Source organism: Pangasianodon hypophthalmus, chromosome 9, assembly GCF_027358585.1.
Source record: "Pangasianodon hypophthalmus isolate fPanHyp1 chromosome 9, fPanHyp1.pri, whole genome shotgun sequence".
NCBI lineage: Eukaryota > Metazoa > Chordata > Actinopteri > Siluriformes > Pangasiidae > Pangasianodon > Pangasianodon hypophthalmus.
The window spans coordinates 7,320,462-7,346,381 of record NC_069718.1 but is presented as its reverse complement, the minus strand read 5'-3'; the positions used below and the strand labels follow the sequence as shown (position 1 = coordinate 7,346,381).

Below are 25,920 nucleotides of genomic sequence, written 5' to 3'. Positions count from 1 at the left end.
CAAAAAATAGTGCCTTTTTAGAAACTTAATCCAAAATAACTCCAAAGCCATCCCACATACCTGCTGTAGTTGTGGTGGTAGTCGTAGTTGCCACTGTTGTTGTTCTAGCAACTAAAATAGGGGGAAAAAAAGGATTATATAAATACATTTTCTGAAAGGCTAAAAATTATAGAAAGAAACATGGCAAGTTCTTGGAGCAATAATTTGACTGTTAATTATTGGTGTTTGATTATCTGTAGTTTCACTGATGGGATTAGTGCTGTGTTTGGTGTTAGATTACCTGTAGTTTCACTGATGGGATTAGTTCTGTGTTTGATGTTAGATTACCTGAAGTCTCACTGATGGGATTAGTGCTGTGTTTGATCACCTGTAGTGTCCCTGATGGGATTAGTATTGTATTTGGTGTTTGATTACCTGTAGCTTCCCTGATGCAATTAGTGGTGTATTTGGTGTTTGATTACCTGTAGTTTCACTGAGCATGACTTTCTCACTCTCAGCTTTGTCTTTGGAGATGGCCGTGAGAGTGACCTCATACTCAGTTAGCGGCCTCAGACCCGTAATCACATAAGAATTCAGATTACTACCAATCACCATCTACAGAGACAGACAGAGAGAGAGAGAGAGAGAGAGAGAGAGAGAAAGAAAGACAGAAATAATTTTACATTATATCATATTTAAAAAAAAACCTCTGATGATGATAGGCTGATAAGATATAAAGCTACAGTCCTGTGGGACCTCCATATACAGACAGATAAATAAGTAATAGCAAACCAAATATCTGTAAACAGCAGTGGTGATAGGCCCAAGTGAGGTAAGATCTTAGGAATTATAAAAATCTGGAGAAAATACCAGAGAAGAACAAAAGAGAATGTGAGAGATTAAAACCTGGGTGTATCATTAGTTTATTTATCACTTTTAATTAATATTTATAAAGGAAAAATATCAGACAAAAGCAGTGAGACAGAAAGTGAGGGAGAGCAATAGGAAGAAAGAGATAGTTGTGTATGTTAAAATATGATGGAAAAAAGCGTATGGACATTTCAGAGTTTCCTTATTTATTAATTTAATCTTATATTGGTATAATTAAATATGATATGCATATTGGTTTTAACATGTTTTAGTGGCAACATGTAATTTATAAATGTGTAGTCATGCTTCTTTATCATTAGTCCTGACAAACAGGCAAAACACTGTTTTGAATTGGGGACCTGGATTTCTTAGGTGTACCACACACCCAAGTTTGCCTGGATCTCATTGTTTGCCTGGATCGCACATTTTTATTACATAATTACATTTTAACATTACTACTCACCAAATGCAATTTTATTCATTTTGATATTTTTGGTATTTGATTAATTCTTGTAAAGTATTGTGTATTTGAATTAAGGACTTGTTTATTCAAGTCATATTCTGTTATCCTTTCAACATGTTTCTTCATTGAAGGTCATTCTATTCAGCTTCTGACTATGTCATTCCAGCACGTTGGCGCATGCTGCATCCCCTCAGGGTTCAGGATAGGTCCAATCTAAATGTTTGAGTTCTAAAAATAATAGAAACCTAGCTAAAAAGAGTTCACATAATTAACTGCAAGTCAATATATTTAAACCTAATTTTGGCCTTAAACAGGAAACACAAGCACCTCTGACTAAGCTCAGAAAACTAACTCCCCCCCGGTGATTTATGTTTTTCCTTGATCTTGTATGATTGCATTAATTAGGCAGTGCTTTGTGTAAATTAGATGTATATGAGGGTAAAATGGGCTGTGTAGTATGCATATATATGTAAATATGGGACTAGCTGACGGGAGCCTGTTGACACATGGCCGTTTCATCATTTTACCACTTGTAATTTGACATACAGTTTCATGAATCAGACACAGATTTATTCTTACATCATTCTTACATCATACATACAAATCTGTGATGAGTAGAGGCTAAGAAGCGATTTATCTACTAAACAGAGAGATGAATCCTCTGGCTTCATGAGTGTATGCACAAGTGTATGGTTTCTGTTGTGCTGGTAGGTCTCTGTGTGTGGCTACACTACCTCTCTGGTCTCTCCTCCATTGGCTGGCATCCAGGAGAGCCTGTAAAGAGAAATGTCAGATGCTGCATGCTGCCAGCTCACTCTGAAACTGTCTGTGGTCACTTCACTGCTCCTTACGCTCACTGGGACAGGAACCCGTTCTATACACACAAACACAACACAAGAACCACGGCTGCTGCTTGGTACTCAAAAGTGATTTTAAACAGTGTGATAAAAGCATCTGTGGTCATTCTCACTAGTTCTGAAGCTGTCTGTGAGGGAATCGGCTTGTCCCTCATCGTAGATGGCATAGATGGCCACGGTGTACTCTGTCAAGGAGGTGAGGTCACTTAGCAACTTCGTGGTAACTCGACCCACTTCAACCTAGTGAAAGAAATTAAACAATTATTTAAATTAAATACTACATGCATACCACACTGGCATAAAAGATACTAGACAAAAGTGTGGTTAGTTTTATGAACCCTGCTGTTCTGTTCATTACTGACCCAGACCATCCCTAAAAATCGCAAAGCAAATTAAACATCGATGGTTTGTTGGGAACATACATAAGGGATTGGGAAAAAAGCCTCTTAACATCATATTTTTGTTTCAATTTTACAAACATTACATCTTTTTTTTACACTTTTATTTCACCTTGTTATTATCAGGGTGAAAATGACCTGAGCATCTGTGTAACATAAATATATTTTAAATGCATTTTCATGTTTATTAGAACAGCTTCGATTGGAACAGAACTTGAGTGGTAAACTCAACACTTTCAGTGTACTAAAGATTTTCTGCAACAGAAAAAAGAAAAGAAGGAGGAGTGTGATTATTCATCAGTGTAAATCTTCACCTCATTGGTCTGAACTCCGTCCGTCTTCACATACATGATGCGGTAGCCTTTCACTTTACGAGACGCAGCCTCCCAGCTGAGCTTAGCAGAACTGTGAGTCACATCAGTGATACGCAGATCTCGTGCAGGACTGAGAGGAACTGGAGAGAGAGAGAGAGAGAGAGAGACTCAGAACCAACCATTTTCACACATACTAAGACACACCAGCTATCTAGCTGTACGAGTGAAAGAATTGTTTTGTTACTCAGCAGTTATGAGGAGCTGAAATATGATGTGTTAGGCTTCTGTCAAACTACGCTTTTTCCTCCTCAACAGATAGTACACATATTATATGCCATTCTTTGGGAAGTGGCTGCAAGGCAGGCTGAACATGCTCCCTTTTAAGCACTGCTGGAAGTATTTTCCATCACAAAAGTTAAAAAATTAAACATTTCAGAAAAGCGAAGAATGACATCAAGCATTTTTTTTATCTCCCAGCCAAGCGAGAAAAAAACAACATGGAGGGCAGGGCCAGTAGAAAAAACAGTGAGTGAATATGAGGAGTTTAACAATATGTTTAAATGGAGAAATATTTCAATGACGGTATTTTAACATTGCAATGTAACTAGAGTTAAAGAATTGTTTTGGGATGTTCATTGGTATCTGAAGTCACAGATAGGTTCCACTTTAACTACGCTGCATGCATTGGTGTAAATGCAGACTATTTACACAACCACTCCTAAGCCAAGCTCAGGCAAGCTTCCACCTGCTCACAATAATAATAATAATAATAATAATAATAATAATAATAATAATAATAATAATGCAAGTTAGTTAGCATGTATTGACTATGATTCAGTGGTAGCATTGTTGCAGTTACAGTGTGAGCAGTGTATGAGCTGCTTTTTTCATTTCAGCACTAAAGATGGTCCAGACAGGACTTTCTCTGCAGCAGTTTCATTATAGAGTAATATCTAAAACACCTGAGTCTCTGAAAGCAGCCTTCTCCTGGAAGAGCAAATTGTATACTTGTATCTAGCTCACTGGTTTGATCAGATACAAATCAGAACTTCATTATTTTTTAAATATACATATCGCATAAGGCACAATGCATATGTCATCACACACACACACACTCACACACTTACGTGTGGTCTCCTGGCCTGTCTGGGGGTCGCTGGCTTCATCTCCATACATGGCGTAGACTGTGACTGTGTACTCAGTTGCAGGAGTCAGACCATCCAGCTCGATCTCAGTTACACTGTCTGCTACTTTAACCTACACACACACACCCAAATGTACACATACAAAGTCAATAAGTGAATTTCTTGAATTAAATTAGAATGTCAGACTATATTTTATGAATTTGGCATGTGCTTTTGTCCAAAGCGACTTGTAATCAATCTGAGCAGATAAAGGTTAAGGGACTTGCTCAAGGACTCTAGAGTGACAGCTTGTCAGTGCCAGGATTTAAATTCACAACCCTCTGATTGGTAGACCAGGGCCCTAGCCACTAAGCCACCAGAGACATTATGACTCGGTAAACAGCATAATTAACTATGCTTAACTATAGCATGGAACAAACGACCATCTCATTGCTGTCTCTAGTCATAATTTGCAAAGCAGTGCTTTGGTTTTGGAGGTCAAGAGTCATTATTTTATGATTATTTTATTGGACTATGCTGTGCTTTTATTTGTTTCCTGTTTTTATTGCATGAAGGCATAGAAAAGAATTATGGGGTTAAAAATTTAATGAGGTTAGAAATCTTTTGGGCTGTGACTAGGTGAAAGCTCTTACCCTTTTGCATCACATTAAACATGTGTCATTATGATTGCAGGTGATAATAGTGTTAAATTAGTTCCTAAAGCAAGTCTCAGGTCAGTTTAGCACACTCTCTCACCTCCTTCTCATCCGATGAGCCTGCCTCACTCAGTGGGGCGTATAGGATCATGTATCCAGAAGCCCCTTCTGCAGCAACCCATTGCACCCGCATGCTATTGTGTGTGATGTCATACAGATCCAGGTTATTCACCATGGGCAAAGCCACTGGGAAACACACACACACACACACAAAATTACAAAATGGTTTCTTTTGCAGGACCATTACTGAGCTTCAACAGAAGGAGAGAAATATTGCACTGAGAGAGAGCAAGAGAAAGAAATTGCTTAGATTGTATCCTGTATCGATTCTATTATAAATGGCTCTGTATGAAATGGTCTGCCAAATCAGTAATGTAAATGGAGCAACAAAAGACACAAATCTATTTTTTATCTGATTACAGCACTATCATGGTATTACATTTTAAACAGTTAGTCATTATAAGTAAATGGTGTAGAATTTTTCCACCTCATACGCTACTGTTCACTCTCTTACTCCCAAGCAGTCATTCACATCACCATAGCAACCATAGCAAAACAGCAGAGACTGGGAAGCAACATTAATTTTTTGGCCCATATATTCAGCCAGATATTTGTTTCAAATAACAGAGATAAATATATGAATGAATGAATGAATGAATGAATGACGAAGCATAACAACTACAACAACAATAAATAATAATAATAATAATAATAATAATAATAATAAATAGCAGCAAGCAAAGGTGACCAGTATTTTCTGGCCCAACTCCTTAGCGCAAGAGCAAGATCAAGAGCCACCGGAGTCAAATTTAGATTTGCTGAACTTGACAGTAATACATTAAGCAATTGCTGAGACAGTGCCTCAGTTTTTGTTTTCAGTAGCCCTTACTAGTTGCAAATGAACTTGAACCTTGTTTGTTAATATCAAGTCATGTTGCTGAACATACGTGCCAGGTCTGGTATAAGTACGTAAAAGCGTTCCTCACTTCCTGTTTGCGAACTGTTAAATTTGTTGGTGGGTTATGGATGAACATATAAAAATTTAGCTTTTAAAAAATCCAATAAAAAATCCAATAAGTTTTGTTCAGAGTGGTCTCATGAGTCTGTGATGATTGGACAAAATTTGTAGGAAAAGAAGTTTTTTCCCCAAAAAGTTTTTTGGGGAAAAAAATGGTAGAATATCCAATATGGTGTAAATTAACATCATGGCATACTCTGAGCTTGACATGAGTCAAAGAATCAGAAAAATGTAAATTGTGTTTCTATGACATTGCGTTGCAAATGTATTAATGCAAACATGTCCAAATTTTGTTCTGCTGATGGCACTAGTTTGCTTGTGGGGCATACACTATAACTAAAAGTGAACAAAGTATTCTAGACTCCTATGTCAGAGTATAATAATAATAATAATAATAATAATAATATAAAAAAAAAACATACAATTACAGTAGGGTGCCGACGAACCTTGGGGTGCTTCGCCCCTAACAGCAACACCAATAATAAAACATAAAATAGGAAACAAATGCTTCCTATCCAGTGTTGTGACTTTTTTTTTGCAAACGTTTATTCCAACATTTTTTTTAAAGTTCCAACACTAGACAATATGAAAACACAAATGGTTACGCTGTTAAGTAATACAAAGTGCACTTATTTAATTTAACATGTGAAAATACTCTGTTCATGCCTGATTTAATTTCTTTTTTCATTTGCTACATGTGCATTCTCTCATTTCGTTTCGCAGTTTGACACTATATTCTTCATTCTACTCCCATATTTTAACAAACAATTCTGTTTAATGTTTGAACTGTTCCTGGCAACAGTTCGCTCACACTTACAGTTATGGACGTATTACAAGTACCTTCTCATAATGGCTGCACAGTCTTATGTTTAAATCTGACAGCTATTATTTCTGTGTGAGCTACATTCTAACAATTAATAAATTTAAAAGAATTTTAGAGTAATATCAGCCTAATGGTCATAAGGCTCAAACTATGGAGATATAGGTACTGAGGAGAGCACTTGTTATTAGCCAATATTTATTTTACTGGGGTTTTCTCATTGGTGCATTATATAGAAGAAACTACAGGTCCTGGGTGTTGCCATCTTTGGTTAAAAATTCTGAAATATAATGTGCCAACAATGTTCGCTGACAGCATCATTTTAGACTTGTTGCTCCTGCACATGTGCATGATTCCAAAAAAAAAACAAAAAAAAAAACCTCAAGACAAAAAGACAATTCAATGGTAAAAGAATTACTGTAAGAAAACAGACCAAAATATTGTTTGAAAAAATATCTTATTTTGAATTTAAGTCTATAGGGAAACCTAATGGGAACCTCAAGTGAAACCTTGAGCTATACAGTTGCTCCACCGTTTTACTGTCTAAGGATCATGAATATGAATTGTAAATATCCTCCAGGAGATACTGAGAGGAAACAACAAACAAACAGGCTTCAGTAAATTTTAATTTTTTTATCTGGTGCTTGTTCATCAATAACAATCTATATTAAATCCATAGAAACTGCTCTTGACTCTGAAAAGGGCTTTTTGTGCAGTTTTGCACTGTATTTTTGCAGCTTAAAAAATGTTTCTAATACATATAAATAACCTGACTCAACCATCTTTCTAACCAAAAGAGATATATCACAGGCTTTTTTGTGCTTTGAAACACAGGGGCTCTGAGCTCAGCTGCTTGGTTACAGAAAGTTGTTTTTAGCTCATCTAGTAATCTATCAGTCTTTGCCGAGGGATTGCACAATCCCAAATGTATACACACATACACACACACACACACACACACACACCTGTCATTTCTCTCAAGCTCCATTAACTTTCACACAAGGTTAGAATCACTGCCGTCTATTCAATGTGTGTGTTGGAGTATGTATATATGTCTGTGTTTGTATGCTAAGAAAACAGGGAATAAGGATATCAATCTTGCTAATGTATTTGTATCCCAGTTGCATTCTCACTGTCTGTGCAGGGATGCTGGATGAGGTCAGGACTGAACTCCATAGCACAAGACAACTTTGACATCCACACATGGCAACACACCAAAAACCACCAACATGGACACACACACACACACACACACACACACACACACAAGCATAGTAAACAAGTGATTTGGAGAAATAAATTGCAGAGTTGGTCTAATTGAAGCTCCTCTGAGTGATTAACAAGTAGGTGACTCACAGTGCCTCACGTGTTATCTCACTGTTGCAGCCTGCTTCTGATGAAGCTAAAGGGGACATGTTAGGGAGCTGCTTTCATACTGTGAAGCATATGCTATAGAGTTGCTTCTGGAAAATAAGGAAATGTTCCAGAGAAATTGTTTTGCAGAGTTCAGATTTGAGTCCTAGCTCTGCCAAATGCTGTCTATGATCTTGGGTACCTAGAAATGTAGTTGGCTGCATTCTAACTGAAATGGGTGCCAAAGACCAAAACAACTTCACAACAAAGTTGTGGAATGGTACACATAGAGTAAGGGATATAAAAAGTTTTCCAAGGCTTTGAAGATACCCCGGAGTGCTGTTAAGTCCATCATTAAGAAGTGGAAAATGCATGGCACCACTCACAGTCTCCCAAAATCTGAGTGTCCATCAAAACTAGATGATTAGCTTGAACAGTTCTGCAAAGAGGAGTGGGGAGAGAACTCAAAATCCAAGTGTGCCAACATTGTGGAGAGCTACCCAAAAATACTGGTAGCTATAGTTGTTGTAAAAGTGTCTCTACCAAGTTTTTTTTTTTAAATTAATTATACCATGTGGTATTCATGTGGTATGCTGTGTTGTTTGGATCAGGGAAAACAAGCCCCATTTAAATTTATGAAGTTTACAGAACCTGATATAACAAATTGTAGAAACTTTTTGAAAGTGTGTGCATTCATTTCCTATCCACTGTCTTTTTTCATCATTGAGTTTGACTTACAAATCATTCAAGTAACTTCTGAGATTTACTCAGAAGGCATTGTGTGCATTAGAAGAGAGTTCAGTGTTCACTTTGCTACACAGTTACATAAAGACATGCTGAAGGAGAGAAGGATCTGTCACGCTGAGAGCTGGCTATGATTAAATGATCTCCTCAGAGACAGAATGAGTCAGTAGAGGAGTTATCAGAGCAGTGGTGTGTCGGAGCAGGAACTCACATGTGGTTTCGCTGCCTCTCAGACCTTCACTGGCAGAGTTACTGTAGACAGCGAACACAGCCACTTGGTACTCAGTCACAGAGTTCAGATGCTGGAGGACCACTGAGTTCTGATCACCGTTCACCACCACCTGCAAATGTTTAACACAGCACAACATGGAAAATTTAATAAAGCACAATGCAAAGATACAGTTCCTATGACAAAAGGGATTACAGAAAGAAGAAAGAAAGAATGAAAAAAGAAATAGTAACATGAAGGCAAATGAGGCAGGATGCAAGTGTGGGTGATCGGTGTGTGTTTTCTTTAGGGCCAACCACAAAGCAAAGTCATGTGTGGGTCACTACACAGGTAGGCAGTAACAAACTAGAATACTCCATAATCATAATCGGAAGAGCAGGTGACAATCCAAACCAGAAAATATGATACTGACTCAGATTTAAAGACATATATGCATGATAAGACTTTGCAACAAGGCACAGAGTTATAAGCAGACAAAATAATATATGAGTTAACATGGAACAAGTGAACACAATCGAGGAAGAAAACAATGATAGGATGCGGGAAGAGAAATGAAAACATAAGCACATGGAGCTTGTCGCCATGGGAATAGAAACATGAAGGGGGATCCGTGACAGACTGCAGACAAAGAAAGAAAGAAAGAAGAAAAGGAGAGAGAGAAAGAGAGAGAGAGGACTGCAATAATTGTTTGTCATACTCACTGATAATTATCAGATATTCAGACATTACATTTGTTATAGTTTATTTACTTAAAGAACACAAAAAACCTTCTTTAATCACTTATCTCTATATTTTTTGCAAGAGCTACAACTAAAAAAACCCGAGAAGTTATGTAAAATGTAAAAGATTTTTTTTCTCTGAAACTGAGCTACACTGGGTTCAAAAAGTATTCAGACCCATTTTGCACACTTTATTGTGTTATATGTTTAATTTAAAATTGACTAAATTTAGTTTTTTGGTCATCCAATAATTACAAAGCAAAAACAGAGTGTGGTGAAGGTTCACCTTTTAGTACGATATCGACCCAAAACATACAGCCAAGACAATGCTGGAGTGGTTTCGGAACAGGTCTTTGAATGTTCTTAAGCAGCCCAGCCAAAGCCCAGACTAGAACCCCACAGAACATGGAGTCGCTTGATTTACAAATAAGAGGATCTCGCAATCTCCTCTTTAGTTTCATTCATGTATTTCTACAAATTAATATTAGAAATTGAATACTTATTTTGCGTGCTATTATCTTGAAATGTTACATTCAGACACGCCAATTTTAAATTAATGGGGTACGTGTGATTTTCCTCTTGTCACAGTCCTGACACACTGCACTAGCATAGTTCAGTAATAAAAAATTCCCCATCCAAAAAGTCACTAAACATTTTATGGTTCAACTTGGAAACCAGATGTACATAAGATATGCAGGCGAGTGTGTGAACAATGCCGCTCATGCTACCACTGTTTCTGCACACGCACGTAAAAAAATAAACACAAACCAAGTATAAACCAGGTTACTCTGCTTCACATTGGGCTATATCACACCACCCCAGCATGGATTATTTTCCTATAACAGCACAACACTTCCCACTGGACTGGTAATTCAGTGCAATGAATGTTCCTTTGTTTTTTAGTCACTTATGTTATACATATGTACGTTACTGAATATTTTTTTAATGTTACAGTAGTTCTATATTATAAATCTGGAGTTGAAAAAATTGTAGGGTGGTCAAGGCTTGGGGTCACAGAAAATTCATAATGTACATTTGTGGTCATTTTGTCCAAAAAGTTTGTTACCCCTGCTATAGAACATCTGTTTATGGACCTGAAGATGGCAGTTCATAAAGGGTCCCCATCCAATCTGATTGAGCCTGAGAGGATCTGCCAGGAAGAATGGGAGAAACTGGCCAAATCCAGCTTATAGAGACTTACCCATAAAGACTCAAATCTGTAATTGCTGTCAAAGCTGCTTCTACAAAGTATTGGAAAAAGGGTCTGAATACTTATCTAAAAGAGAGATTTTAGTTTTTAATTTTCAATACATTTGCAAAACCTCCTATAGAATTGTTTTCATGTTGTCATTATAGGTTATTATGTACAAATTAGTGGTCAAAAAAGTACATTTAATTTATTTTAAATGAAATCTATAACAAAACTGAAAACCATAGAGGTCTGAATAGTTTCTAAAGCCACTGTACATCTTGGTAGCACATAAAGCCGGGGCATCGCTGCTTCATCCTCAGCTTATTTCCTAGATTTGGAGAAACTGCTACCCTGCTGCTATCATAATCATCTGCTAGGTCATTTACAAAGAATTTAATCGTTTAGACTAATTTAGGCTTCTAATGTGTTTTAATGCTTTTACAAATATAAACCCAGTACGGACTTCTATCCCATGTCCATGTATTCACACACACACACACACACACACACCTCCTCTGGTTTGCCTCCTCTGGAGGCGTAGTACACCACTCTATATTTCTCCACTGTTCCAGGAGCATGGGTCCAGGAGACACGGAAACTCCTAGCTGTGACCTCAGAGGTCACAAGGTCACTGGGTGCATCAGGAATTGTATAGGAGACGGATTCACCTACATTCACACACACAGAGCTAATTTGGAAATACATATCAATGATCTACAGCTATACAGAGAGCACAAAGACACATAAAAGTGTACATGTCTTCAATATGTCTAATTAAGATTGACTAACAACATTGTCTTTTGATAAGTGAACTTAAGATCATATATGGATGTCCATGGATGTGTGTATTAGTCAGTTAGTGTGTTGTGTGCTCTCTAGGCGCTGACCTTTGATCTCCCTGTTGAGATGCTCCACACGCTGACACACGATCCTGGTCAAACCCTCCACTATTGAGTTCATTACATTAAAGTCAGCCACGTTATACACATGGGTCTCTTCTGGGGGAGACGCAATCATCCTCAGCTCATTTTCATCAGCATTCTTCACACCTACACACATACACCAACACAAAGAATAGTGTATACGTCCAGTCCTGTATTGATACAACATAGTCGTCCATGTTCATGTATAGAGACAAAAAAAAGAAGAAGAAGAAGATGAAACTAAGTGGTGTGTACTGTATGATGGTGCAGCAGATTCGTACCAATGGCAAACAACTCTATTCCCGCATCCCTGAGACTTTGGGCGGGGCCGATGACATCATCCTGAGATTTCCCATCCGTGATCAAGATTCCGATTTTTGGAACATCTGCCCTGGATCCAGACTCAGGTTTAAAGCTGTTCTCAAGAATGTACATTAGGGCTAGACCTGCAAACACACACACACACACACACAGGTGATGTCAGTGGGTCGCCATGTTCTAAGCTGTTTAACACATCTAGATGTAAATATCAGGAAATGAAAGCTGAAATTCTGATTTATTTACGTCTCATATTCATCTTTTGATCTTAACGCCAAATGTATTCAGGGTATACTAAAAAAAAAAAAAAAAAAAAAAATTAGGTGACCTTCAATATTTCCAATATTTTCAGAGGGGACTGTATATACCTGTTAGTGTGTTTCCTCCCTTATATGGCAAATTCTTCACAGCATTGATGACCTCTTCTTTTGTGGAGTGTGTGTTGAGGTGCCACTCAATCCTTGGATCACCACTGTACTGAGCCAATCCTGTACATACACATACACACACACACACACACACACACACATATACACATATAGAATGATTCATCTTTAAATGTCATGTATCATATGTCATGATGTAAGATATGAGAAAAAGTGTCTCACCGATACGTGTCTGGTCCGAGCTGATGGAGAATGCTGTCACAAGACTCTCGAGGAATGCACGCACCAGACGGAAATTAAAGCGCCCTATACTCCAAGAGCCATCCACCAGAATCACAATATCAGCTATCGCTGGAGTTTTACACGTGAATGAAATCTCTGCAGTCAGCAAGAGAGAGAGAGAGAGAGAGAGAGAGAGAAGCCCATGTGAACTAAAAAAAAAGTTGTAACCCAGAGAAATGCCAAAATGTGTTACAAAAAAATGCTGCTCTTTATTTTTGTTCTATGATTTTTTTATGATAATAAATGGGTTTCTGTTGTTGTAAATACTTTACATGCCTTCTGTCCATAGTGTTTTTTAATTATCGATTAAAGTATCTAATTTGTTTTGGGTGCAGTATCAGAAAACCTGAAGTGGTGAGACAAACACATGAACAAGCCCATACACAGTTTACAGAAAAGATTTAACCCAGAAGAAGAGCTGAGCTAGTCATAAGCTGTGCAGATATGCACACATCATTTCTCTCCTGCTCTGATATTTAATTAAAGAAATGTGACTTACTCCATCATTCTACATCATTTTCACTCAGAATTATAGTCATTACAACAAATTATACTCACTTTAATCCAAAAGCATAAGTTTATTATAATTATATAATTATACAGATTGTATTATTGTACTTTTAGAGAGAGACAGACATCAGACAGACAGAGAGAGAGTTAGGGAGACAGACAAGCAGACAAACAGACAGATAGAGAGACAGACAGACAAAGAGAGACAGAGAAAGATGGAATATGTGGCTCATTAGCTTCTCTGAAAAGACCCTAACACGTTTTCCTTTTTTGAAAAACTTTGAGTCGACATTTTTATTGTTTGAATTTCACAACACAAACGATACACACAGTTTTTTGTTACTTTAAACCTGGTTTGGTTTTGACTCAGAAATGTTTAAAAATTAAAATGTGTGTGTGTGTGTGTGTGTGTGTGTGCGCATGTGTGTGTGTGTGTGTGTGTGAGTGTGTGTGTGAGAGAGATTCAGAGAGAGAGAGAGAGAGAGAGTGAGTAAAACCACAAGACAAAAAGGCAGCAATGTATTAAGTTTTTTCTTTTTACTCTGTCTGAATTGATTCTATAAAGTATTACATATCCTTATTCTTCTTGTGAAAAATAAATGTGAATGAGTAACACAACATGATCAATCTGACAGCTCCCCTGTTTCAGACTGCTGGTGACCTGTAGAAAAAGAAAACACAAAGCACTGCTCAACATAAATTCAGCATTACACACACAAACACACACACACACACACACTGCTCATAACCGCATTCCCATCATAGCATTCTCAGAATTTGCAAGTGCAGACTTCACTCCTTCACTTCTATAGGGAGTGATTGTGGAAGTGTAGGGAGAGGAGGATTGTGGAATGTGTTGTGTTAGTGTGTTTCCTCCTGAGGCGTTCAGGGTGGCTACCGCATTATGAGACAAGCAAACGAGCATATGAGAGGATGTAGCAGTCACTGAAGAGACCAGTAGCTTGTAACTGAATCCAGTACTCCTGCCATCAAAGAGTTACCTTGTTAACATGTTTAAACACATGCGTAAAGCCCTAATGTGAAAATCTGTGTCTGTGACTATCAGCCTTTACGCCAGTTTCTGGAAGCTACAATCTTTGCCTGACAGGGAACGTTTTTATCATAAATACAGTATGAGTCTAAGATTGTCTCCTGTGTCTCAGTCTCTGTCAATATAATTGAGGGCGGTGTAGCCTCTATAGCTGTAAGTCTAAGTAAAGGAGGCGTGGCCTCTGTACCTGTCAGTCTAAGTGGTAAACGGAGGAGGTATATACCTATCAGTCTAAATGAAGGAGGTGTGGCAAATTTATCTATCAGTTCGTAGAGGATCTGTGGCCTCTAACTGTTCAAATCTATCACTTTTTTCCCCATTTGACTCAAACTGCTTGCACAATTGCAATTATTGTATTTGTATTGCATCACATCACATAGAAACAACTATAAACCATATATTAAAGAAATTTAGGACAAAGTGCATATTTTATTCACTGTCTCAGAGTTAACATTAAAACTTCTGTAGAACTGTAAGGTATACAGCATTTGTTTCCTGAGTAAATTACATATTAAATTTTTAATACTTCTTTCATTTCTGCACTATAGTACCATTTCTACGTCTTTAAGTTTGTAAACCACATGAAGTTATGCCACCACATGTGTGATAAGGAATGTGGCTTTTGCCACCACTGCAAGATTGAGGAATATAAATTATGTGCAACTTTTACTGTTACTTAATCAGTCGATCATGAATGTGTCAAAGTTGCAGCCACTTGCATATAAACATAAGGGAATAATTGCCTGCCTTTGATGGTCGTGCTGCAACTCGCCTCACAGTTGAGTTGATGTGTTCACCACAATTTGCCTTCATTGCCCATAATACCATTTCATGCTTGCTATCAAGTCTGTACAGATTTGGAATGTGATGCACAAACACACACACACACACACACACATACACGTGTGTGTGTGTGTGTGTGTATGTATATATATATATATATATATATATATATATATATATATATATATATATGTATATACACTCACACACAGAATCAAATTAAAAACTTCAGTTCATGGGTTAGTCTGTATGAGGCATGAAGGGTCACTGGTCTGGGGAAATGCACACACACACAGACACACACAAATTCATGCTAATGATTTACATATTTACACATGTATTTTTAATCTTGTAGAAGACAGGAAGCAATATGGATGTGTGATTCATGTCTTCATGTCTAACTTATTTAGTGTCTCACTTTAAACCTGCTCAACAGAGAGGAGGACCTGCACTGCCAAGATAACATTCCATGAGAGGTTTAAAAGGTAGGAAACAAATTACATTTGCTTATCAAAATGTTGCTGGTCCTGCACACTCACCTCCAAACTGTCAGCGATTTTGTTCTTTACTTTACACACTTAAGCACACGCATGCACACAGAGGTGTTACCACACAACCCTATGGGAAATCAGAGAACCTGGAGTTCTTCACACACTTCTCAACACTAGACAAGCAGAAGCAAACAATTTGTGTGTGTGTGTGTGTGTGTGTGTGTGCTCTTCTCACTATCCTGTTTGCCTTCACCACTCTGCTACAGCTCCTTTCACAGCATCAGCAGTACTCACACACACACACACACACATACACACACACACACTTCACATCCTCCTCAGGATGCAAAGAAGAAAAGAAGAAGGAAAGAAGAAAAGTGCACTGTAACCACAAACATAATTCCACTTTTAAAAACGAAAATAAACAATACACACACGCACAAACACACACACACACACACACACACAGTCCTATAAACTCTGCCATGACTAAATGGGAGTGTGTAATATCTTAGCAGCTGTTAGAGAGTTAAGTATAGCTGTTACAGGCCAATTACAGCCACAGTATTAGTGTTTAATATCCTTCCTGCCCTGGGAGAAAAAAGACAGAGAGAGAGAGAGAGAGAGAGAGAGAGAGAGAGAGAGGAAGGGTGGGATAACAACAGGGTGTGGAGAGGGCACACCTGCAGGCCCCATGGGAGAGTGTGTGAATGAGTGAGAGACAAAAACTAGCAAGAGAGCAAGAGAATGACCACAAGAATAAAGGAATTCAGCAAGTATGGACATGGAGAGTCAACAAGATTTCAATTAGGTATTGAGGGCAAAGAGAGACGGAGAGCAAGAGGGAGACACGGAAATAAAAACAATTAGCTACTAAACAAATGACAAGTAAATGCACGAATGTTGAGTGAGTGAGTGAGTCATGGCTGCACATGCTGTCTTGCTCAAAACTCGCCAGTGATGCACTGCACATTTATCAAGACTAATTTTCACACACAAGAAGCTACACAAACATTCATTCATCTTCAGTAACGCTTTATCCTGATCAGGGTGATGGTGGATCTGAAGTTAATTGCGAAATCACTAGACATGAGGTGGGAATACACCCTGAAGTGGGCGCTGCGCTCCTGGTACCCTAATATGATTAAAGTTTTTACAGAGCTCTGGAGTGGACATGGTGTACTAAATTGTGGTCAATTTAGTTTAACATGGCCATGAGATAAAAAACAATCTAGGACACAAAGTCACACAATTTAGTTTATTCTTGCACTCAATTTGCCATGTCGAGTTCTCAAATTAAAAACTTAGCGCATCTGATTAATTTGTGCTCCTCTAAGCATGTGCCATGGTTTAGTCTGATGGATGAAGCATTCATCTACTGTCACTGGACTATAGCTTAGGTGTACTTCATAAATCTGTTATTGATTCATTAATTAATGTTCACTTTTTCACTGGAATACATTATGGAGACATACTGTGAACACTCCTATGACGTTACTGTGAGCAAGAGGTCTTGACTGAGAAGATTAGGGGCGCAGCAGATAGCTAGGTGTCTTTTTACCCTGGAGCTGCATTCATTTCTCAATTAGTGTTAACTTGTTCTAAACTACAGTTAAATTCCTCATAAGGCAGGGGTGTCAGACTCAAATTCTTCCTGGGACACATCAGCATTTCTGTGAGCCTTTTAAAGGTCATAAACTAAGTCTATACATTTTTACACCTCCGGCACTAAGTAGTAGAGACATTATGTTTTCGGGCTGTCTGTACATCTGTCTAAGATTCTTGTTAATGTGATTTTTCAAGAATGAGTGGGTGTATGTTTATAGGACTTACAGGGATTATCACCATAACCAGCAGATTGGGAGACCAAATGACCAAGCAGGGTCAAAATCACAGCAAGGTCAAATGTCTGAAATAGTTTTTCTTCAAAAGCTTCCTTCTTGTTTGGAGTATATTTTAAGGGTATTTGAGGAGTACAAATTAGTAACAAGAAGGACTAGGCTTGTTGGTGGTAGAGGCTTCCCAATCTGCATTCCAAGGGTTTAACATATTATCTTTCTATTGATTAACACCAATATCCGGCTCTGAAAACATAATAGCACAATTCTAGAAAAAAGAAGCACTAACAGAAACTATACAACTGTATCCACTATTAGCTAATAACATTTATTAAACTGATTAAAGTTGTCTTTTAATATATAAAGTATAGACTATCAATTAGACTAATTCATTCACTAGAACAGGATGGTGGGGGTTAAAAACAGGAAATGCTGACGGATGGTTAAAAAAAAGCCTAAATGTAATATTTCACTTCTACAGTCACCTGCATATTATAGAAGACTACTACGCTGGGATTTTTTTTAAAAAAGTGTCTTTTACCTTAATGGAACGTTATTCAGAAGTGACTCACTTTATCACTTTGTATGAATTGTCCAAAATATGGGAAAAAAAACCCCCAAAAAAAACTAGTCCATTATTTTTTTTATTACTGGTCGACTAGTAAAAATTAATATCCATCCAACCTCTAATACATATCTGTTTTCCAAATATCAAAAATACATAATTTAAAGGTAAGAAGCAGATTTAGAAAGAACTCACAGGGACTTATATGCCAATAACAATTTCTTCCATCTTTTTTGTCTCTGCACTCCATCAACTTTTCTTTTATAATAATGATAATAATAATAATAATACTTGCTTTTTCAACATATTTGTAACTCTCTGCACTCTTCACTTAATCACAGCAGTACATTCGCATTTCTGAATCTTTTTTTAGACGTGGGTGTGACTTGCATCAACCACAGCACACAGGCGTCCATTTTAACCAGAGTTTCAGCCATGTGAGGTGTGAGCCTGTGTGCGCTGTACAGTGGTGCATGAGGAAAGCGAGCAGTCGGTAAGTTTCACGTCTGGTGAGAATTCTAGATAGTGTGAAAATGTTGAGTAGTAGATATTACAGAAAGTAGTTTCAATATTATTTTGCGTAAAGGCCAGCTGAAACAAGGCAGTGGGCTGTATGTGGCCTGCAGGGCCTCTGAGTTTGACAAATGTATCTTAAGGTATGACTGCAAATAGCCTGTGTAATTGAACAAATGAGTCTTGACTTGTTTTTAACATTGCCTGTAGGATCCAGTCATAAATTAGTGTATACAAATCTGTTACCTTTTATTAATATCCAGTGTTTTAGACACCTCCTAGGCACACTGGTTAGAAGACTGTATGGATGTGCAAATACACACATGTTAAAAGGAAGAATCTGTACTAAATGGATTAATAGATATAATCCTCAAGGTGAAAAGTCTTTCCAAAAAGTCCCTCTTTCTCGTTTGTCGCCCCATGCAAAAAATTTCTTGATACTCACTGATTTACTTACTGACAAACTCACTCACTTATCGCTCACTGACTGACTTACTGACTAAGTCATTGCTCTTTCACTCACTCACTGACTCACTTACTCGTCACTCACTCACTGACTGTCTCACTCACTCATCACTCACTCATCTCTTACTCACTGACTGTCTCACTCACTCTGGTCACTGAGACTGAGGAATAGGAGCTTAGTGGTGTAGTGTCAACTTTCTCTTAGTCTTCTTTAACAGCTTTAACTTCTTCATCCCTCTGGACACACACATACGCATATACAGACACACACACCATCTCCCACTAATGCCATGCTACTGAAGCCAAATGCCTTTAGGAGAATTCCAGCTTTCATCTAACTCTGTCTAAATCCATGAATCAAACATGTTGGGCCAAACGTGACATTTTTAAACCTCGCAGTTTTGCAAAAAGTCTTGTTCAGTGTAGTAAAACCTAAATAGTTTTTCAATCCAACTCGCTTCCATAACTCCAAAAGCATGATTTCTTTGCATTAAAATCATGCCATCAGTGATGGTTCATAATTTCCTTTTTGCTATTATAATTAATAAATTAAGCCTTAAATAATTAAGCTTACAATAAATTACAGCCAGTTTACGTAACGTACTTTAATCTATATAATAAACATTTTTTCCAGACTGATGCATCAACCTTAAGTCATTATACCAAATGTGACCAAATTATAAGAAAAAATTGGAATAAGGAACTAAGAAGTCTAAGAGCCACTGAGCCTTGTTCATTATAGTTGCGGACGGTTCAATCTGATCATAGCTCATACTGAAATGTACAGTACCAGTCAAAAGTTTAGACACACCTTCTTATTCAATGGTTTTTCTTTATTTTTAATTGTTTTCAACATCGTATATTAATACTGAAGACATTCAAACTATGAAAGAACACGTATGGAATTATGTAGTAAACAAAAAGTGTTAAACAACCCAGAATATGTTTTATATTTTCGATTCTTCAAAGTAGCCACCTTTTGCTTTGATGACAGCTTTGCACACTCTTGGCACTCTTGGCACTTTCAGTCAGCCTCATGACCATCTCAATTGGATTTAGATCGGATGATTGTGGAGGCCAGGTCATCTGATGCAGCACTCCATCACTCTCCTTCTTGGACAAATAGTTCTTACATAACCTAGAGGTGTGTTTGGGGTCATTGTCCTGTTGGAAAACAAATGATGGACCCACTAAGTGCAAACCAGATGGGATGGCATGTCTCTGCAAAATGCCATCGTAGCCATGCTGGTTAAGTGTGCCATCAGTTTTGACTAAGTCACCAACAGTGTCACCAGCAAAGCACCCCCACATCATCACACCTCCTCCTCCATACTTCACAGTGGGAACCACACATTCAGGAACTGCCTGTTCACCCTCTCTACATCTAACAAAGACACAGCGGTTAGAACCAAAAATTTCAAATTTGGACCCATCAGACCAAAGGACAGTTTTCCACTGATCTAATGTCCATTCCTTGTGTTTCTTGGCCCAAGCAAGTCTCTTCTGCTTGTTGTTCTTCCGAAGTAATGGTTTCTTTTCCGCAATTCAACTATGAGGGCGTGACTCTCGCAGTCACCTCTGAACAGTGGATGTTGCAATATGTCTGCCACTTGAACTCTGAGAAGCATTTATGTGGGCTTATCCTCTGCAGCAGAGGTCTTGGTCTTCCTTTCCTGGGACGGTCCTGAGACGGTTTCATCATAGTGTTTGATGGTTTTGGCGACTGCACATGGGGATACATTCAATGTTCTTGAGATTTATCGGATTGACTGACCTTCATTTTTTAAAGTAATGATGGACTGTCTTTTCTCTTTACTTAAGTGAGTGTTTCTTGCCATAATATGAATTTGTACAATAGTTGTAGTAGCAATAATAGGGCTATTGACTCTGTACCCACCCTTCCTCTGCACAAGACAACTGATGGTCTAAAGTATAACTATAAATAGAATTACATAGCTTCCAGCTGGTGAAGTTGGAATGCTGTTACATCTTTTATCTAATCATAGGCTTAAACAACTTTATATAAATAAATTACTGTGTATAGCCAGCAAAATGATACCGTTGATTTCAGTAAGAACAAAGGAATGTGAAAGACAAACCTGTTGAGTTGTCCTTTCCTCTGTTGAAACCATGATGACAGTTAAAATTATTTCTTATTTGTAGAAATAAATATTTGAAATAAGCAAAACTATCTTCCAAGCTTGAAATAAGTATATCTAGAAATAAGCTTAATAATTTTATACATAATACAGTCAAATGTATCTAGTATACAATAAACCAAATATAAGATTATTAAACCTATTTCTAGAAACTTTTTTACTAATTTCAAGCTAGAAGTTGTCTTGTGCTATTGGCAGATAATTTTGCTAATGTTAAGCATTTATTTCTAGAAAGAAGCAAAATTATCTGTAAAATAAGAAAATTTAAATCTTGAAACGGGTAAAAAAAAGTCTACAAATTGGTTTAAAAATCTTATATTTGGTTTACTGTAATCTTAAAATAGGAAATAATAGATAAATTTGACTATATTATATAAGAACATATTTGACTATGTAGGATGGTATTCCTAGTTTGTGACCTACCGAGCCAATATCAGAATGTATTTTTGATAGACTTCAAAGCACTATTGTAAGTCGCTCTGGATAAGGGCGTCTGCCAAATGCCATAAATGTAAATGTAAATGTAAATGTAAGATATTTTGATGGTAAATTGGGGCACTGTACACACACTGTATGATATGTAAATAAGCGACTACTAGATAGGAGCTTGTTTTCACGCAGCTGAAGCTGATTCGTCATTTGCCCCCAAATCAATGCTCACTGTGAAGTTATACGAGAGTTTCATGAATCAGACACAGATTCATTCGTACTGTGCACTTAAATCTGGTGTAAGATAATTGTACAGAAAGCCAATTCATTTTCCATGTTCCCAAATCCTTTCCCTTTTCAAGTCTTAGAATTGTCTTTATGTCTTAGAATCTGCCTTTTACTCTGTGTACTTTAAGCAGTTAGTTATTAATAAGACTAGTGTTTAGATTTTTTGGATGTACTGTAATTTCCGAAATAAGATTTTGTCTTCCGCTTCTTTGGCCAATGGCTAAACGTGAGTCAAACTTGGAACTTTAAAGTAGCTGAATATCACATAGCTATACTGTATACACACCCACACCAGTGCTCCATAGCTTCACTAGCTCCTTACACACACACTGGACAGCCATATATAGGTAAACGACAAGCAATTACAGACAGTGACTAAATAAATAAGCTGCACAAACCATACACACACACACACACACAGTGCCAACATGCACAGATTGGCTGACCCTGTCCAACATCTAAGTGTGTTGTCTTACTGCTGATTCAGGTCAGAGTTTGACCCTACAGTTCTGAGGTCTGACCTTACCTTCGATGATCTCGTTTCCCTGCTCAGGCTTGCTGTTCTGCCTTGCACTGTGAGTCAGTGGGCTGCTGTCACTCACCTCTGACCTTGAAGCTGTGGATCAATACATACTGTTACACACAACACTTAACAAAACACACTGTTAGACTTGCTACACTTAAGCTAGATGTACACTACACTTCTTAGATCTAGCGAATGTGTCAGACATTTAGGAAACTCAGACTTAATTTCTAAGTGTTCCTGTGTTATTCTCACAGGCTAAGGAGTATGTATGTACAGTATGTATTACCCATAATGTATGGTGAGCATATGTCAGGTGGGTGACTGTGAATAAAACCAGCTAATTTAAATGATTTGTCATAAAATAAAACTAAACATAATAATTGGGTCTGCAACATTCCCCTTTGTGTGTATAGTCTGACAATTATTAGTAAGAATAAATCCTAATTCTGCATCCTACCCAACTTTTACAAGTTCTCGCCTGCAATTAATCTGTTTTGGGTTTGATTTTGTCAGACTGATGCATCAAGCTTAAGGAGTAATCATACCAAATGTTTGCTTTGCAGTTTTTCATGACTGGAATGAAGCAATAGTAGGAACATTTTTAACAAGTAAGAATTTCAAATCTAGTAGAAATCATGTGGCACATGCACACACACACACACAAACACACATAGACACACACTCAAAAAAAAAAAATTGAAATACCACATCTGGACAGATTTGTTTATATTGTGAAATGAACATAGAAGAAGGGTAATCTTCTTTTTGGTTTGTGGAGTCTTTTTTATAAAATACATTATAAATGTTCTGTGTTTGAGCTCCATGAGCTTGTCCTTGATCTCCACAGTCGCCTGCAGCCTTTTTTTCCCCTCAGAGCTTCCTGCTTTATGCATCTGTGCTTTATCTCTCACACTCATGTACTTTTTAGTTGTAACAATCGAACATGCTTGAAGATATTGTAAGGCCTTTGATAATTCAAGATCATGATAGCAAAGATAAAGATTGACACGTTTAACCTTTGAATCTTGAAAGAAATTTGCTTTCAAGCCTGCTGATAAAATTGGGCTAAACATTCTGTAGTGTACATACAGCTTTACCAATATAACACTTACCAATAAAAACCTTAATAGCACAGACTTACAATAATGCCGATCAGTAAACTGTAATCATAATGCTAATTAAACTCTTTATGAAAAAATTTTATCAATTCACACAACTATCATCGTTATTCAGATCATACTGCAATATATAAAAAACAAAAATGAATTTTACAAATTGTACATGCTGATAAATTACCTTTATATGTCCCCAGGAGTGGATGACTCAATTGACTGCCACTGACGGTGAAGACTTTAAAGCTGTACTCTTTACTGTTATCAAATACTGTGATCACAGCTTTGGCATCTTCCTTCGACACCTGCACATCTCTCTCTTGTTCTCCTGCAATTCAAGAACACAAAAAAGCATGTGATTCACTGCCAGTCTGCATCTGACATGAGGCAGGTTGCACTAGGGACTGAAATTCATCAGCAAGTGCCAGATTTAATAAAGAGTTGATTGCATTTTAATTAAGAACAAACATCTGAGTATAAACCAGAAATAAAACAAAGAACCTGATTGGATGAGTTGGTCCAAAGAGGTTTTGCGGGTAAATAACAGGGGAGCTCCATGAAAAATGAAATCTCAAGCAATGAAATACAAAGTGTCCCAGATATAGAAGGGCAAAGATTTCGCTTTTACACAGAAAACCCTTACTGGCTAAACAGGGGCAAATGATAAGATTCAGATGCTTTAAACAGAAACTCTCACTCAAAATGTCCTCACAATAAAGACACACAAAAGGTAATTATTAATTATGCACCTAAATGAACATGGATGGCAAATTTGTTTTGTTCTGATTCATGTCATTTTTAGAAATAACTTTTAATGTCAAACGTTGAACTGAACCTTCAAATTTTTGTCAGGCCATCAAACTATTAATTATTTATCATGTATACTATTCATCAAGCCACAAGACTAATGTGTGTTTTATTGCAGTCATTGCTCCTATTTAGACAATTTACATTTTGAAAAAAGCTGAAAGTAGTAATAGTTTTGTCACACATTATGACTTTTAATGTGATAAAAGGTTTTTATGTTGTACAGCTTACTAACTAGGCTGATGGAGAATTTCTCGTGCACTGTCCTGTTGCTGTCTGAATAAGTCACCAAACACCAGAGCCAACCAACAAAAACAGCAAAAAATTTTCAAATATAATAATCGTAACAATGACTTAGACTAAGTTTTGTTATTCTGAGCTAAATATGTTGGTGCATACTTAGTAAATATTACAATTCTATGATTTTAATAAAGAAATTAACCTTAATAAACATTAATATTTATACAAAACAACAGACTAAAACTAAACAAACTAAAACTAGGCACATTCTATTTTCTTGGGCATTCCCAGCATATTGCATGACTGACCATTTACTGTATGCTAATGTTACATATAAAGCAATGCTGTTGAATTCTTGATTCTGTTTTCAGGACAGAGAACTTTGTGCTTTGAATCAACATCCAGGTGGTAATAGTAACTCTGCTTCACATCTGTGCCGCATCACACCATGTTATCATTGATTACTTTCCTATAAAAGAATGGCCCATAGCATTTACAAGGTTTCCAATATCAACTTAACACACTTTTCGCTATTTTATCCTAAGGGTGTGCAGATGTTTACACTTGACTATGAGTTCAGTCTGGTATTCCCCTAAAATCAGTCACTGTACAAAGCATTCTTCCACTTTGGCCACTGTGGTTTGTTCTTCCATTGCCATGTCCTTTATTTGCATACCAAGTTGTCATCAGTAAGTAAACCATCCCTGTTGTTTATCTTAATATGCTGATTGTCTGGCTATGAAACAAATCAAAGAAACAGCTGGCTGAGTGATGAATCCATGAAGCCAAACATCATGAAATCTTGTGAGATTCGGGATGTTTGTAGTGCTAATACAGCACTTCACAGGTCAGTGTATTCCTGCTCTAACAACCCTGAGCTAACTCTCCGTCTAATTATCCAGCTCTTCATGAGCTGAATTAGACGTGTTAAGAACAGAAAACACCAAAAGGAAGGTGTGAATCTGGGCTGTCACATAATGCACTGAAACAATTAGAAGTTATTTGGTAATATTTTCATCATCACAATTGTGACAGGTTCTTTTTTTGTTATAACATTTTTAGTAAACTGACTACGCGTTTAAATACTTTGTATGAAATACAGGATAAAGGATATCTTATTACATAATACCACCGTGCTGCTGAATTCTTGATTCTGATTGGTCAGAAGTTGTTGACTAATTTTCTATAACGGCAGCTCTGACAATAGTTCCGACTCCAATGTAAATTGCAGTTTCATGTTCTAATAAATTATTGTTTCTATATTAACAACTAAGTGAGACGGACTGGGATAATCTGGCATAACTGGTAGATGCTCCACATAATCTAAGCCTGTAATAAACAAATCAAAAGAACATGTTATGGTGAAGTTTTCTGTAACATTTTGGAAAGAGTCTCCAGTGTTAGCACTTTGTAAAAGCTGCATTTAAAATTTTCTACC

The 25,920-nt window shown here is 37.2% G+C and overlaps 1 protein-coding gene across 4 annotated transcripts in view; it reads right to left on the bottom strand.

Annotated features, from left to right (window-relative positions):
• Positions 1-25,920, bottom strand: part of LOC113547127 (collagen alpha-1(XIV) chain) — a 71,965-nt gene that overhangs the window by 34,276 nt on the left and 11,769 nt on the right. For 3 of the 4 annotated variants that reach the window (XM_053236890.1, XM_053236891.1, XM_026947355.3), the window contains exons 4-18: positions 23,620-23,763; positions 22,324-22,413; positions 12,646-12,801; positions 12,406-12,525; positions 12,001-12,165; positions 11,684-11,845; positions 11,307-11,464; positions 8,868-8,997; positions 4,762-4,907; positions 4,009-4,138; positions 2,882-3,021; positions 2,283-2,409; positions 2,047-2,186; positions 462-594; positions 61-111 (exon numbers count right to left, since the gene is read on the bottom strand). In XM_053236890.1, coding sequence (XP_053092865.1) covers positions 61-111; positions 462-594; positions 2,047-2,186; positions 2,283-2,409; positions 2,882-3,021; positions 4,009-4,138; positions 4,762-4,907; positions 8,868-8,997; positions 11,307-11,464; positions 11,684-11,845; positions 12,001-12,165; positions 12,406-12,525; positions 12,646-12,801; positions 22,324-22,413; positions 23,620-23,763 — 1,992 coding nt within the window. The remainder of the gene's footprint in view (positions 1-60; positions 112-461; positions 595-2,046; positions 2,187-2,282; positions 2,410-2,881; positions 3,022-4,008; positions 4,139-4,761; positions 4,908-8,867; positions 8,998-11,306; positions 11,465-11,683; positions 11,846-12,000; positions 12,166-12,405; positions 12,526-12,645; positions 12,802-22,323; positions 22,414-23,619; positions 23,764-25,920) is intronic. The other variant, XM_053236892.1, reaches the window with a different exon arrangement.